Raw genomic sequence first — 15162 nt, forward strand, 5'->3', positions numbered from 1 at the left:
ACTTTGTGCACAGGGGCATTGTCATGCTGGACATCTAAAGACGTCCGATGCGCTATAATACAATTTTGCATTAACTTAAACTTGGAAACCCAAACCTGTTCCAGCATGACAATGTCCCTGTGCACAAAGTGAGCTCCTTGAAGATATGGTTTACATGCTGTGGAGAGGAAGATCTTGAGTGGCCTGCTATAGAGCTCTGATCTTATCCTTACTGAACACCTTTGGGATGATTGTGAATGCTGATTGCACCCCAGGTCTTTCATAATACCCTTGTGGCTGATGAACACAAATATCCTCAAAAATTTAGTGGAACATCTTCCCAGAAGAGTGAATGGAATTATAAGAGCAAATTGGGATTAAATGTGGAATGCAATGCTCACAAATCACATATCATACTTTTGACCGGGTGACCCAGTACTTTTGGAAATATAGTGTATGTTTGCTCATGGTTCTTTGTAAAATCCCCAAATTCTTACAATAATTCTTACATATTCATGTTTTATTTTTATTTTTTTGTGAACTGCTTCAGTGTGTATGTGACCATATGTATGTTTCCCTTTTTGCTGTACTGTTCACCTCCACATTTTCCTTGAAGTGGTTTGTATTTGTCGCGCTGATTGTGCAATGGTTCTTGGTTTAACAGTTGTCATAAAAGAAGTTACATTGCATTGTAAAATCTTCTGACACTCCCAGAATTTTAGCAGAGAAAAAGAAAATTGCACAATGGCCATTCATTGGCTGTCAGTTTACAAACCAGCGATTAAAGACTACAGATTTTAACCTCAGATTATAGGAATCTTTAAGTATTTTTTAAATTTGTATCAGACTATCAATTTGTAGGCAAAACTGCACAGTTTCAGCCCGGCACTAGGACAGAACCTATATTTATAAATTAGATTTTAGCTCTTAGTCTAAATATTTTGTGTGTTTTGTGTCGATTTTGTCAATGACGTAGCTCAAAATCCCAATTAAGTCCATTTCAGATTTAGTATTGCAACACAATAAGTTAAAATGCTTTGTTCAATGTTTTATTTCTATTGTATGTTGTTTTGCTCAGATCGAGACCCATCGTGGATTTGCGGAACACCCTAACCTACAGCCCGTCCAAAATCCCCACCAGAGACACTGACTGTACCAGTCCTTTGAAAAACACCCTAAAATTGTGTTTCACCATGAATAGATTAAAAAAATTTTCCCAATCAGGTTTTCATGTCTATTCTTATATCTATTTAATGCAATAGCCAATGACTGCACCAACAAAATAACAAGGTATGTTTGTCTTCAGAAAATGTATGATTGTTGTTATTTCTATTTATTTAGACTTGAATGCAAATATAAACTATACCATAAAACTTGATGCCAAACAACAAAGCTACCGGGCCTACTTTTCAGAGAATATCCATGATCTCTCTCGCATGATATCTGTGTCGCTGCAGGAAAAGTGCGATGAACTTAGTTTTTTTATAGAGGTATTTGAAATGCTCCTTTTAAATACTTTATAAAAGTGTATTTATGTGCACACATTTAATCTAAAATGGGGGTTTTGTTGAATGACATAAAACAGGCTAGTTTTATAAAAATATTATTAAATTGCTCCTATATTTGTTATTACATTACACCTACTGTATATTGATAAGTATATTCTTCATTTTTGTGTTAACATAAAAATAATGGAGGCATAATAAATAATCATTATGATTTAGGGAAGCAATAAATTGGAACATTTTGAGACACTGGCAGCAAAAAATGTAATTTTTATTTGTCTAAAATTTGTAGTTTTAGATCATTCTACATCTTCCCCAGAGTTCTACAACATTTCATGTGTAATTTATAGTAGTTCCTTATGTTTTGCTCTACTACAAAAACAAAAGGAAATCAGTTTTCTACTCATGTTCATATACAATAAGGGCATATCTTCATATTGTAAATATTTTCACTTTGTCATTCAATCTTTTTGTTTCCTTGTTCTTTTACAGGCCTGCCCTAATGATGCACTAAATCCAATAATTAATGAGTTAGTGTATACATTTGAGGGTCTCCCCAGTCAAAGATTAGGCAATTTACGTCCGATGCTCCCTCCTACTGTAAAGTACACCTCGGATTATAACGTAAGTTGTTATAATGTACAGATTTGCAGATTAGAACTAAAGCAGTATAATTTTTTTTCTTATTTTCTTCTTATTACTTCAAAATGTGTCAAAAGCATTGTCAATAATTACACATCACGTTTATTTGCACATTATTATATATGTACATACAGTTATCAGTTCTGTTTTTTTTGTAGTTTTTTATATGAATAATGGAAACGTTAGACTGTGCACATGACATCACTTTGTGAACTATTTTCTCAGCTGGATTTTGAAATAAACTGTGGAACCGATAATGTCTGCATCGATAATCTCAAAGTGGATTTTAACTTTTCTGGGTAGGATGATTGGGGAAAACCAATAAAGGGAAAACATTGGACTAAATGATTAGCAGAAAAACTCATCAGAATCCTGACGTGTCGGTTATTACATTGTGTTTCATTTTTTTCTTTTACTTTTTCAGACACTCAGTTATAGAGGTTGGAATAATGCAGGAGATGAATGTGACAGTTTTCATACAGAACAGAGGGGAAAACTCCTATAACAGTCAAGTCGTTCTCAAATACCCATTTGGACTTTCCTTCAGACGATTCACCACTAAACAGGCAAGTGTCTGAAGTACAGAATGATATGTTTTGGGTCTTATTTATAGTGGAGTTGGAGAATATCTGTATAATTAGGCATGATTATCGAAATTGCACACATGGTGCAGCAGGTATCATTCCGTGTTTAGATTTGCCTGTATTGAAGGACATAACTATAAACGCACACACACACACACACACACACACACACACACACACACACACACACACACACACACACACACACACATCATGTCTAGTCTACAGAGGTGGAAAAAGTATATGAAAAGCATACTTGAGTAAAAGTATACATAACTTTGCTAAACAAACCATTGATCAGCTGAATTATATTCAAAAAGCAAAAATGATGCAAAAGGCAAGGAACAGTATATAATACAGTAAACTAAAAATAACACTTTTTTATAAAAAAAAAAAAAAAAAAAAAAAAGTATTTATACTGATCTAATGAATGTGCCATTAAGGATTGTATAAAAGTGGCTTTCAAAAACAATTTGTCCTCTTAAGTCTCTGAGAGTCCAGACTTCCTTATAAACCATGTATAGAATAAGTGGGATAGAAGATGATTGCATGGATGGACGGATAAATGTTTAGACTGGACTCTGAGCAGCAAATGAAAAAATATGTCTATCTTGGTTTCTCTCTGAGCAGGGCAGATTGGAGTGTGTATCTGTGGACAGTGAAGAAAAAGCTGTCTTGGGGGAGACTACTTGTTACATCAGTAAACCCATCTTCAAAAAAAATGATTTGGTGAGTCCAAATAAAGTTTCTAATTGAAATTTTGATTATAGGTAATAAGGTAAATAGTAGTTATGAGTTTCAAGATTTGTCTAAGACATAGATGAGTGTAAGTAGTGTAAGTTTGGGATTATTGGATGGATAAATAATGCAACCCCAATTACAAAAAGTTGGGATGCTGTGTAAAATGTAAATAAAATGTAAATGAAAATGTATAAATGGACCATTATAAGATAAATGTTCCATTGTAAGAAATAAATAAGTTGGGATGGTGCAACAAAAATCTATAAAAAGTGAGTGTTATTAAAATTAAACTGGTATAGGTTAAACTGTAACCTATAACAGGTAAAACATTATAGGGTAAATGACAACAGGTCCTCTCCAACTTTATTTGACAATTGTTGCAACCTTATTTTTTTCCATAAAATGATTCATATTCTCAGTTTAAACATTTGATATGTTTTTTTGTTTGTTTTTTTGTTTGTTTGTTTTATTGTGAATAGAATATGGATTTATAAGATTTGCAAATTTCACATATTGTCCCAACTTTTTTTGAACTGGGGTTGTAGAATTCATGAAAAACAAGTCAAGGTTGTTTAATACATTAATACATTTCTAAATTTAGATATTAGGTTTAAGATAATCTTTTTTTCTTTGTGGTATCTTTTGAAAAATTATGCGATCTCTCACTTACTGTATCACCTCTGTAGGCTGTATTTGATGTTATGTATAACATAAACAAAGACAGTAACTTCGAAGGAAAAATCACGATCAATGCAACTGCTTCCAGGTTTGTTCTTATATATTAACCAGTACATTTTACTTGATAGATTGCATTGGTGTCTTAAAATACAGGACATTTCTAATGTCTAAAGAGAAACATTCCAAATACAAGATTTATTACACAATTCAATTTTTTAGTTTAGATTTTTGTTTGTTTGTTCAGAATGGATTTATCTATTTTGATAGTTTATAAAAAAGGGTCCCCTGGTGGTCTAGTGGTTAAGATGCAGCGCTCTCACTGTTGCGACCCGGGTTCGATTCCCGGTCAGGGAACCAGCCCCAGCCACTCTCAGTGCCGGTCCAAAGCCCGGATAAATTTGGGGAGGGTTGCGTTAGGAAGGGCATCCAGCGTAAAACATATGCCAAATCAAACGTGCAGAGGATCCGCTGTGGCGACCCCTAACGGGAGAAGCCGAAAGATAGAAAGAAATATTTGTAAAAAAAAAAAAGTCACAATGCACCCCTTTATACCTGATTATGCACCCTACTTGTGCACATCAATATTAATGATAAATTATTAATTATTATTTGTAAAAAAAAATTCTTAATATTTAGACATCCAACATAAAGGAAACAAAATATGAATAATGGCATTTGATTTGAAAGTCAGCACCCAGGGTCAATCTTACAGTGTGAGAAAGTGAAATGTGGGCAGATGACTAGCAAGTTGCACACTTAATATGTGGGTCTGGGAGACGGTTTCGAGACGGGCTTGTCTCTTTCTCCTGCCTCACCTGCATGGTCCAGCACTCAGTTGCAAGCATCGGAAGCATGCCTTTCGGCAGTATCTCCCCCTTGCGATGAGAGCTTTTAGCTCCGATTCTCTTCCTTGGAGAAGGGGGGCTACACTCTGCAAGCCAGAGTTCAAGGAGCTTATAGTGGTTGCGACTCATGGTGTGGCTAAGTTATAACAAGTTTGGTGGGGCAATGAGCAGAAAGCTGCTCCGTCCAGTAAATTTTACTAGAGTTTTCTGAGACCTACCTCACAACATCCATGTCCAGGTATGCCGTAATTTCCAGACCTGCAGACAGAGGTGTCTTCATTGTACTTCAACATATGTGGACTAAAAGAGTGTGGTTACAGGGTGGTGCCCTGAGTTGAAGAGACGCTCCATGGCGGTGTTAGACTGACCTGCTGTGAGAGCTAGATGTGGGGGGCATCTCAGGCAGCCAGGAAGTCCAGGCTCTTAGGGCCACAAAAAAGACTGTTGTGGGCTTTGGCTGTTCTTTGGCCATCCTAGTCTCCACCGAGAGGCATGGCTCACCCTATTGGATTTTTCTGACAGGGACAGGGCCGTGCTGCTCGACGCCCCACTAGTGGCTTCTTAGGCGGTTCCATAAATACAGTTGTCGAGAGGTTTCAAGAGGCCAAGAAATAGTCACCAGCATTCCAGCGGTTGCTCCAAACCTCACACTCATGGGGCTGCTTGGCAGGTGCAGTCCCAGGAACAACCCAGCACCTCCCTTCACTTTACATTTTCAATAAGAGGGCTTCAGCCAAGAAGTCCTGATGTGTGAGGTTCTGGGGATTCCGCCGGGAAAGGGCATGGTGCACATCATCACATGGTTCCCGCCCCACCCCGGCACCCCCAGGGACCTGGTTCATTAACCCTGCTATGATCAGTGCTTCAGGACACAGCCAGCTCCAGTGAGCACACATCTGGCCCTGCCTACTGTAGACATAGGTTTTACGATTCAGTTCGGGTCTCGTCTACCATGATTCGATGGGGTGCGTCCTACATTAATGGGACCTGAGCAGGCTCTGGTCATGGAACAAGAGGTAGACACTCTCTTGACGAAGAAGGCCATCGAGGTGGTCCCTTCATCAGACAAAGTCCGGGTTCTACAGCCGGTACTTCATAGTTCCCAAAAAGGACGGGAAGGTAGCATCCTATTCTAGATCTATGTCAGCTGAACCACTCACTAATGAGGCTCAGGTTCAAGATGCTGACCCTCAAGCAGGTCGTGTCAAATCAGATCTGAGGACTGGTTTGTCACAATAGATCTGAAGGATGCATATTTTCATGTATCCATCCTTCCTTCTCTCAGGACAATTTCAGACCACTTCCTGAGGTTCGCTTTCGGGGCCAAAGCTTACCAATACTGGGTCCTTCCATTTGGTCTTGCCCTTTCACCCCGCACCTTCACAAAGTTCTAGATGCAGCTCTGGTCCCCTGAGACTTCTGGGCATCTGCATCTTAAACTGTATTAAAGATTGTTTGATATTAGCTCAATAGGAGCACTTAGCAGAAATGTTGTTCTCATTTACCTGAAGAGACTGGGGCTACTGCTAAACAGCAAAAAGAATGTGCTTTCTCCATTGCAGAGAACCACCGGATGGCCGTCAGGAGGGTCAGAGGAGTACAGTTCCTTACTGTCAAGGAGTTTCAGAGATTGCTGGGTTTAATAACAGCAGCATCCAATGTGGTTCCACTTGGCCTTGTACTCATGAGACCCCTTCAGTGGGAACCTAAGAGTTCTCTCAGAGAAGCAATGTGCGCCATACAATCAAGGTTATGTGGCAAACCCTACTTGCCTTAGATGTCTGGAGAGATCCTGGGTTCCTATCTCAGGGCCCCATGTTGATAGTTCTGGGTCATTGTGTAACGCTAACGATGGATGGTCCCATTACAGGTTGGGAAGTGGCCATGAGCTCTGCCCAAGGTCTGTGGGGAGGGCCCAACCTGCTGTGATACATTAATTGCCTAAAGATGCTGGCCATGCATCTAGCCTTAAAGCAAGTCTTATCAGACTTCAGAGGTCACCATATGTTGGTCCATTTGGACAACTCCTCGGTGGTCTCTTAAAATAACCACCATATCATACCCTTCTGTGGGCCCAGGGGAAAGCTGCTCTCCTTGAGGGCAGTGTAACCCGCATGTGTTGGAGCAGATCTTGGGGAGATTCGTCAGGGCTCAAGTAGACTTGTTCAAGAGACATTGCACTGTCCCCTTTGGTTTTCCCTTACACCTCCATCCCTCTAGGGCTGGTTGCCATTACACTCCCTGGGAGATTCCTCTCAGGAGAAATCTTCTCTCTCAGTCAGGGGGCACAATAGTTCACCGATGGATTTGGACTGTAGTTTTTGCCAACAGTCTGTTACACTGACTCAGGACTACAGTTTGCTTCTGTTCACCATCACTGTACCTCGCAACATCGTTTATCTGTAATAAATGAACATTCGGTGCAACCCAGATGATGATGGGTTCCCTCTTGAGTCTGGTTCCTCTTACGGTTTCTTCCTTATGCCATCTCGGGGAGTTTTTCCTTGCCACAGTCGCCACCGGCTTGCTTATCAGGGACAAACTTACTTATAAAGAACATATTCACTTTGAATCACCACATTATCTGTGTAAAGCTGCTTTGAGACAATATACATTGTTAAAAGCGCTATACAAATAAAAATTAATTAAAAAATTTAATCTTGGGGAGTTTTTTCTCACCACAGTCGCCACTGGCTTGCTTATCAGGGAGAAACTTAAACTTATAAAGAACATCTTATAATAACATCTTTATTCTTGTTTTTGCTTATTTTTATCAGAAAGATTATCTGTGTAAAGCTGCTTTGAGACAATGTTCATTGTTAAAAGCGCTATACAAATAAAAATGATTTGAACTTAATTGATTTTAATTGTTAGAGACTGTGGCTCCGACTTTCCGGTCTTTTCACCAAGGTGGTAGTGACCATTCTCCAATCCAGAGCTCCCTTTAAGAGCAGTTCGCCAGAGGGTTGGCTCTATTCACCCTTAAAGTCTACGCATCTGCCATTTCAGTGTATCATGCCCACTGGCAGGGCAATCACGGGGCAGTCGGGTGATATTAGACTCTCATTCCCAAAGAAAAAAATAAATCAAGGACCGTGACGTCGGAGTGATGTGGGGCCGCCTTCCCGTGGGCTCACCATCTGCAGGAGGGACCGTAAGGGACCGGTGCTGAGAGGATTGGGCAGCAGTCAAAGGCGGCCCAATGTCTTGACAACCCGATCCCTGGACACGGAGAAGTGTCTAGGGAATCTGCTTAGACTGCTGCCCCCGCGACCCCAATTACGGATAAGCGGGAGAAGATGAATGAATGATGAGATAAATTCCCAAAGCGTTGTTGATGCAGATGCTACGTCTCCAGGCCACACTGCAGGGCTTCCTTCCCTTTCAGAAGCTATCACCAGCTTCACCCTTTGTGCTTTTATAGCTTCCTGGTCATGATGTCACCCCGTCCGTGACCCCGGCATTTTCATTGGACAGATGACACACGTGATTCAGAGTGTGGACAACATGGAAGCATTCCCAAAGCGTTGTTTATGCAGCTCGAGTTCCTGAAGGGAAACTTTAAATGTTTAATGATTATTATCATTCCCTCAGCATACCAGGGTTACATACGTAACATGGAGTCGTTTCCACCCTCATCCCAAAGTATGTCCTTACAGTCTAAAGCAGGGGTATCAAACTCAATAGCATAAGGGGCCAAAATCTTAAACATTGTCTAAGTTGCTGGCCAAATTGTTTATAACATTTTTGTCTGGAGCTTAATTTAACATTTCCTGCTGTAATTGCGGTCTGCCTTCTAATTCTTGGACAATTTTATGTTTTTCTTGAATATGGGTATATTTAGCCTACTTACGGAAGCGCATTGCATTCACAAAGAAAAAAAAAAGTACAGTAACAAACACATTTTCTCCACACCACTGCTAATTGCATCAATAGTATTATATTAAAACTGTTTTATTTACAACAAATAACAATTATTTAACAACTGACACAAATATCCTGTAATTTCCAGTGACAATGACGAGCATGAACGGGACAATGAATTGTCCAAAGACAAGTCCATTGATGTTAAATATGCCATCTATGTCGCACTGATCAGGTCAGTGAATTTACTGATTTCTAGCTCAAATAGATATGTATAATTATAAATGTTACAAAGGTTTGCCATATTCTTATTTCAGTAAATGTAAAAAATATTGTAATATGGTAAGAGTAGCCTCAAATATTCATACATCTTTTTTTTTACAATCTCTTGTCAAGGGACCAGAATTCCACAATCCACATAAACTTTACCGCAGGGAAAAATGACCTCCAGAAACCAATCGAACAAATATTGAAGGTATCATTAAAAAATACAAGGAAACATCTCATATGCTACTATCTGGAAAGAATTACATAGTGCGGTAATGACAACCTCATTTCCTCTCAGGTGGAAAATTACCTCAGGGATTTGAACGTGGACATTTTCATCCGCGTGCCTGTAAAATTGGGAGATAAGGACATCTGGACTAATACTGTGCAGGTACTGTAGACTGATATTATAAAAAATAATAATATTAGCACAATTATTAGATTATGTGTTAAAATATATCATTAGATGGACTGGAATTTTTTTCAGAAATGAAATTCTATTTTGATCTTGTTTGTGAACAATGACAAATGGATTTTTCATTCTGGTTGGAATGACATGTGCATGGACACAAATACTTACTTTTGAGAGATGAACTAAGGATTTTGAGAAAAGTACAGGCTTCTGCAAGAAATCGAATGTATTGTCCTGTTGGTACAAATTGTTTTGACACTTACTGGTTTTCAAATATTAAGGAAGATTTAAGAAATGCTCCAAAGCAACTGAGAAAAACATGTAATTGGTGACAGAGCGAAAGGCAAAACTACCAGGAAATGAACGAACACTAGTACAGTATAGTAAAAGTGTGAATCCTTTTTGGTCTCTTGCAATCAATATCCCAAATATATTACTTTGCACATTTGTTCTGTTGAAATTCATAGATGTCATAAAGAAGAAATTCAGCCTTGTGCATTTTCAATCACTTGTATCAAAACTGTAATTACATCAGGAAAACTGTGAAACCGTATGCCATCATACTCACAACATGACTAAACATTTTGACGATCTTGTTTGTAAACAATCACAAAAGGAATTTCTGATGGTAATGAGATGTTCACACATATTTACTTTTGAGAGATGAACTAAGGATTTTGAGAAAAGTACAGGCTTTTGCAAACAATCTATTGTGTTGTTCTGTTTGTACAATTGTTTGAGAAATGTACTTTCTGGTTTGCAAGTATTAAGAATGATTTGAGAAACGCTCCAAAGCAAATTAGAAAAAAATGTCACTGTGTAAGATACTATTCATCCTGACTTCTTTGGTGAAGGAGTACCTAGTATGGGATTGTTTGACTGTTCCTCATAAGAAAACACTGTTGTAGAATGTTGAATATAAACTTTGAAAGTTTATGCTAAGGAAAAATTTGATTATGATGGACTGCTTCTGCTTGGAAATTCCACTTGACTTAACTTCTGCTGTTGTGGTTGGTCACTTAAAAATCTTTATTTGACCAGTCATGATCATATACAAGCAAACATAGCAATCATATACAGTAGTTCTCTTTCTGGATACTTCTCAATCTGGTTCTCTTCAGTTTGGAAACCATACACTGCTGAGAATGTGAGGAAGATAGATGAGAATACTGTTAAACTCAAGAACAATTAAGATGGATTTAGACTGTAATTAATATAAAGAGTTTGGCTACAATGGCTTTGGGTTACATGAACTATTGATACCCGCAACAATGATGAAAGGTCTCCAGGTTACGTATGTAACCATGGTTTCCTTAGGAAATGAGACGCTGCATCAAAAACACTTTGGGAACACCTCCGCATTGTCCAATCTCTGAATCACGTGTATAATCAGTAAAATGGAAACTGCTGCGTCACCGGCGGGATGACGTCACGATCAGGAATCTTAAAAGCACAAGGAGTGAAACCAGTTCTAGCTTCTGAAAAGGAAAAGAAGTGCTGCAGGGATGCAGGAGTGTTGCATAGAGACGCAGCATCTCATTCCCTCTGGAAACCTCATCTCATTCCCTCTGGGTTACATACATAACCTGGAGACAATCCCCTTCAGGACCTAGAGCTGACTGACCAATCCCTGCCGAGTGTGGACGGGCACAGCTAAAGCGAAGGACAGAGGGGCCAGGCAGTCCCACGAGGGTGACGTGGAAGGAATCGCTGGATTGCCTGTCGATGATCACATTACAGTTTTTCTCTGATACAACACATACAAATGTACACATTACTGTATGTGGTATATTGAATGTAAGAGACTGGACAGGATTCACACTGTTTTATTTTTTTTTTACTAGTGGACTGACCAAAAAATTACAATATAATGTCATTGTGATAGAAAATAAAAAGACACAAATTAAAATTCCAAAAGGTAAACATAGGAAACACTTCTTAGGCAGAACAATCTGTCTCTACCCCCTGATGTCCCAGTCTGTCGGGCCACAGATTTTCATCCACATCACAACAGATATCATCCCTTCCAATGCAGCGTGGAAAAGATCTTCTGGAATGTCTTATCCAGCCTCTGCAGGCTTCTGCTGTGATGTCCTCACATGCTGCATCCATGACAGCCAGCAGGTTCATCTGAGTATGTGGCTGGCAATCATAGACCTTCCATGCTGAATAGAACTCCTCAATTGGGTTGAGGAATAGGGAATAGGGTGGGAGAAATTACATCAGCATCCTGTTATGGGTCAGAAACCATTGCCTGATGGTGTTTGAATGAGGGAAACTCACATTATCCCAAAGTATCACATACTTTGGTAAATCATCTCGAAATGGACCCCTCTCATCAACAGGGATGAGAGCCCTATAGAGGGCCTCTAAGAAGGTGAGGAAATTCTGTGTGTTGTATAGGCCTATAAGGGGCATATGAGATAGCACACCCTGCTCTGACTTAACAGCACACAGTGATATTTCCTCCCCGCTGGCCTGGCAAAAACAGTAGCTCTATGGCCGATGGCATCCACATATAAAAAGTTGTAAGGTGGTTCAGTTGACTCCAATTCCATTATACGCTACAACCCAGAAGAGACCTAATTAGTTATGCACATTAATTTAATTTCACAAGATACAGTTATATCAAATGTACACATATTTAAAAAATTATTTTCCTTCAGCTATAGCAATTGTACATAGGTCACACATGCTGTATTATACGTCACTATAAGAAGTTTATGTAAATTAGATAAAGTATGCCCATAGATGTTTTAACTGTACATACTGGTACCGTTGCTCCTTCACTCTGTCACCATTCCTTTCAAATAGTACACGGTACAGCTGTTTCATGCTCATGTGGTGTCTCTTCAACACCCTATCGATAGTTTTCTCGGACCATGGTGCAAATAGCCTCCTCTTGTTGGGGTGTGAAAAGGGGTCCTCTGCTACCCCCACGAGGTAATCCTGCAGTCCTGTGTGGAATAAATGCACTTATGCAATACATTTATACTTGCATACTTGTGTTCTAACTTGTTTTAAATAATGTATATATACACACTATAACAGCACACTCCACACTGGTGGATTACATACCTGTTCTCTCTACGAAATGTTTGAATTATTGAAGACACAGTTGATCTCCCAATATTCGGCTGTACCCTCCAACCTGCCTCAACCATTGTGAGGCCACAACATGGTCCAAAATAGTATCTATAATTTCATCTGAAATGTGTCTATGTCTCTGACCTCTTTTTCCAGCTTTCTCTATTTTGCCTCCTTACCCTTCCAGCATGCATCCTTATTCTTGGCTCTCGACCATGTTTGTTTCCTAGTTGTTTATCCATTTTCAACAATTGTAAATCTGTGTTTTGATCTTTTTATATAAATTTACATTTGCGGCATTTAGCCGACACCCTTATCCAGAGCGACGTACAAAAGTGCTTTGAGTCTCTACCAATGAATAAATCTACACTGGTACGCAAGATTACAAACTTAATATAAATATAACTCTTGAATTCTACAAAGCAAACTTGGAAAGTGCTAATTTAAGTGTTTCAGGAAGAGGTAGGTCTTCAATCATCGCTTGAAGATAGTCAGGGACTCCGCTGTACAAACATCTAGGGGAAGTTTATTCCACCACCGCAGTGCCAGAACAGAGAAAAGCCTTGAAGTATACTTACATATACACTCGCCAATTACAGTAAAGGTTCACGAGATTCAGCCTTGCCCTATTTTAGAGCATTAGTTGATTATTGGTTGATGTAGGTCCCCTGGTGGTCTAGTGGTTAAGATGCAGCGCTCCCACCGCTGCGACCCGGGTTCAATTCCCGGTCAGGGAACCATCCCCAGCCACTCTTAGTGCCGGTCCCAAGCCCGGATAAATTGGGGAGGGTTGCGTTAGGAAGGGCATCCAGCGTAAAACATGTGCCAAATCAAACGTGCGGAGGATCCGCTGTGGCGACCCCTAACGGAAGAAGCCGAAAAGAAAGTTGATTATTGGTTGATCTAAAAGTGAACACATCCCTTCATTAGTGACATTCACAATTCTTCAATTCAAGACACATTGTCAGGGATTCACCCTGCCACGCCCCCCTCTGTAGCTGTCAGGGATTCACCCTGCCACGCCCCCGTCTGTAGCTGTCAGAGATCCACCCTGCCACGCCCCCCTCGATAGCAGTCACGCTGCTTCCCAAGATTACCGACAGCTGTGGCTCATGAAAGATCAGACTACATAAACTCACGTTCTTGAGTCACAGGCTGTCGGTCGTTATATTGTCAAGCTGGACAATCGCGTGGCTGCTCGACCACCGGCTGTATATGCGAATTCCACTTCCGACTTGGATTACTCATTGCCGAAGGCTTTATGGATTTTGCTTTGGACATTCAAACTCATAGCGGACAACGCGTATCGAGCGGATGTCTTTGTTTGTTGTTTTCAACGGCTTATGAGTGTTTTTGTGTTGTACGGTTGTTGAAATAAAAGGACAATGATCGGACTATATCGGCTTCCGCGTCTGCAGCCTGACAGAACGACCGACCTATACCGAACGCGGATTCGCCATTCCGTGATTCCGACCGCAACGGATCGGCAGCTGAACCCGGCTTCGGATTTCCTCCGGAAGCTCAGTGCCGCTTCTCGCGGTTCAGATCCACAGAAGCCGGATCATGAGAGCGCGGCTGCGCCACGCCCCTCAGAGAGCGCGAGGGGATTACCGGCTCGTTACTCGGGGAAAAAAGACGAATTGGGCGGATTTCTGCAAGGCATCGGCGAGTATGTGGCTGTTAACATTTCCCGGTTTCCTTCCGAACAAGCCAAGATTGCCCTCTGTATTTCCTTCCTGTCTGGAGTAGTTCTTGCCAAAGCCAGCTCACTATGGAGCGCCAAAGGGGGCAAATTCGGCTCACTCGCCGAATTCAGCGGGCTGCTTCTGGGGAAGTTGGGGATAGAGGTGGTGGATCTCCACTACAGTCCCCTTAAGGAGGAAGGTGCTCCATTCCAAGGTTCTCAAGAGCACGCGGCTCCGTGCCGGATCTCCCATGAGCCTGCAGCTCAGCCCCAATGTTTTGATGAGAGGGCTGCTTCATCTCAGGGTCTCTACCAGCGTGCTGCTGTGTTCCGGGGTTCTCGTGGATGCACCACACCATCTCCGAGCGTCGGCGAGCACACCATGGCGTCACAGAGCTTCTACAGGCGTGCCGCTCTGTTCCGAGGTTCCCGTGGGCGTGCCACGCCGCCACAGTTTCTCCAGGAGCGTGCTTTCCCGCCACAGTGTCTCCAGGAGCGTGCTTTCCCGCCACAGTGTCTCCAGGAGCCTTTTTTCCCGCCACAGTGTCTCCAGGAGCGTGCTTTCCCGCCACAGAGTCTTCACGAGAGCGCCGCGCCGCCACAGAGACTTCACGAGAGCGCCGCGCCGCCACAGAGTCTTCACGAGAGCGCCGCGCCGCCACAGAGTCTTCACGAGAGCGCCGCGCCGCCACAGAGTCTTCACGAGAGCGCCGCGCCGACACCTCCGGTCACAGAAGGCGAAGTGACTCCTCCGAGTCCCTTTCCAGACGACGCCACATCCCAGAGCCCCTTCCAAGGCGACATCTCGCCCACGGAAAGCTCGGCTCCGCCCCAGGTCCCTCAAGAGAGCTCGGCTCCGCCCCAGGCCCCTTAA

At 41.4% G+C, this 15162-nt stretch overlaps 2 protein-coding genes and 1 long non-coding RNA gene across 4 annotated transcripts in view; 2 read left to right on the top strand and 1 right to left on the bottom strand.

Moving 5' to 3' along the window:
* The window catches only part of LOC310734904 (integrin alpha-M-like), a gene marked incomplete at its 5' end in the record, with an annotated part of 37216 nt that extends 26198 nt beyond the window's left edge, over positions 1 to 11018 (top strand). Inside the window, 11 exons of the mRNA XM_083557377.1 lie at positions 1058 to 1203; positions 1321 to 1469; positions 1977 to 2108; positions 2352 to 2425; positions 2551 to 2692; positions 3341 to 3439; positions 4138 to 4217; positions 8987 to 9073; positions 9235 to 9313; positions 9404 to 9496; positions 10639 to 11018. Coding sequence (XP_083413503.1) covers positions 1058 to 1203; positions 1321 to 1469; positions 1977 to 2108; positions 2352 to 2425; positions 2551 to 2692; positions 3341 to 3439; positions 4138 to 4217; positions 8987 to 9073; positions 9235 to 9313; positions 9404 to 9496; positions 10639 to 10668 — 1111 coding nt within the window. The 3' untranslated portion in view covers positions 10669 to 11018. The remainder of the gene's footprint in view (positions 1 to 1057; positions 1204 to 1320; positions 1470 to 1976; positions 2109 to 2351; positions 2426 to 2550; positions 2693 to 3340; positions 3440 to 4137; positions 4218 to 8986; positions 9074 to 9234; positions 9314 to 9403; positions 9497 to 10638) is intronic.
* Positions 1 to 15162, bottom strand: part of LOC310734703 (integrin alpha-M-like) — a 266739-nt gene that overhangs the window by 161896 nt on the left and 89681 nt on the right. The gene's annotated exons all lie outside the window — the stretch shown is intronic.
* Positions 1 to 15162, top strand: part of LOC310734807 — a 195283-nt gene that overhangs the window by 151494 nt on the left and 28627 nt on the right. The window lies entirely within an intron of this gene.

This window comes from Silurus aristotelis (genome assembly GCF_946808225.1).
Source record: "Silurus aristotelis genome assembly, chromosome: 12".
Lineage (NCBI taxonomy): Eukaryota > Metazoa > Chordata > Actinopteri > Siluriformes > Siluridae > Silurus > Silurus aristotelis.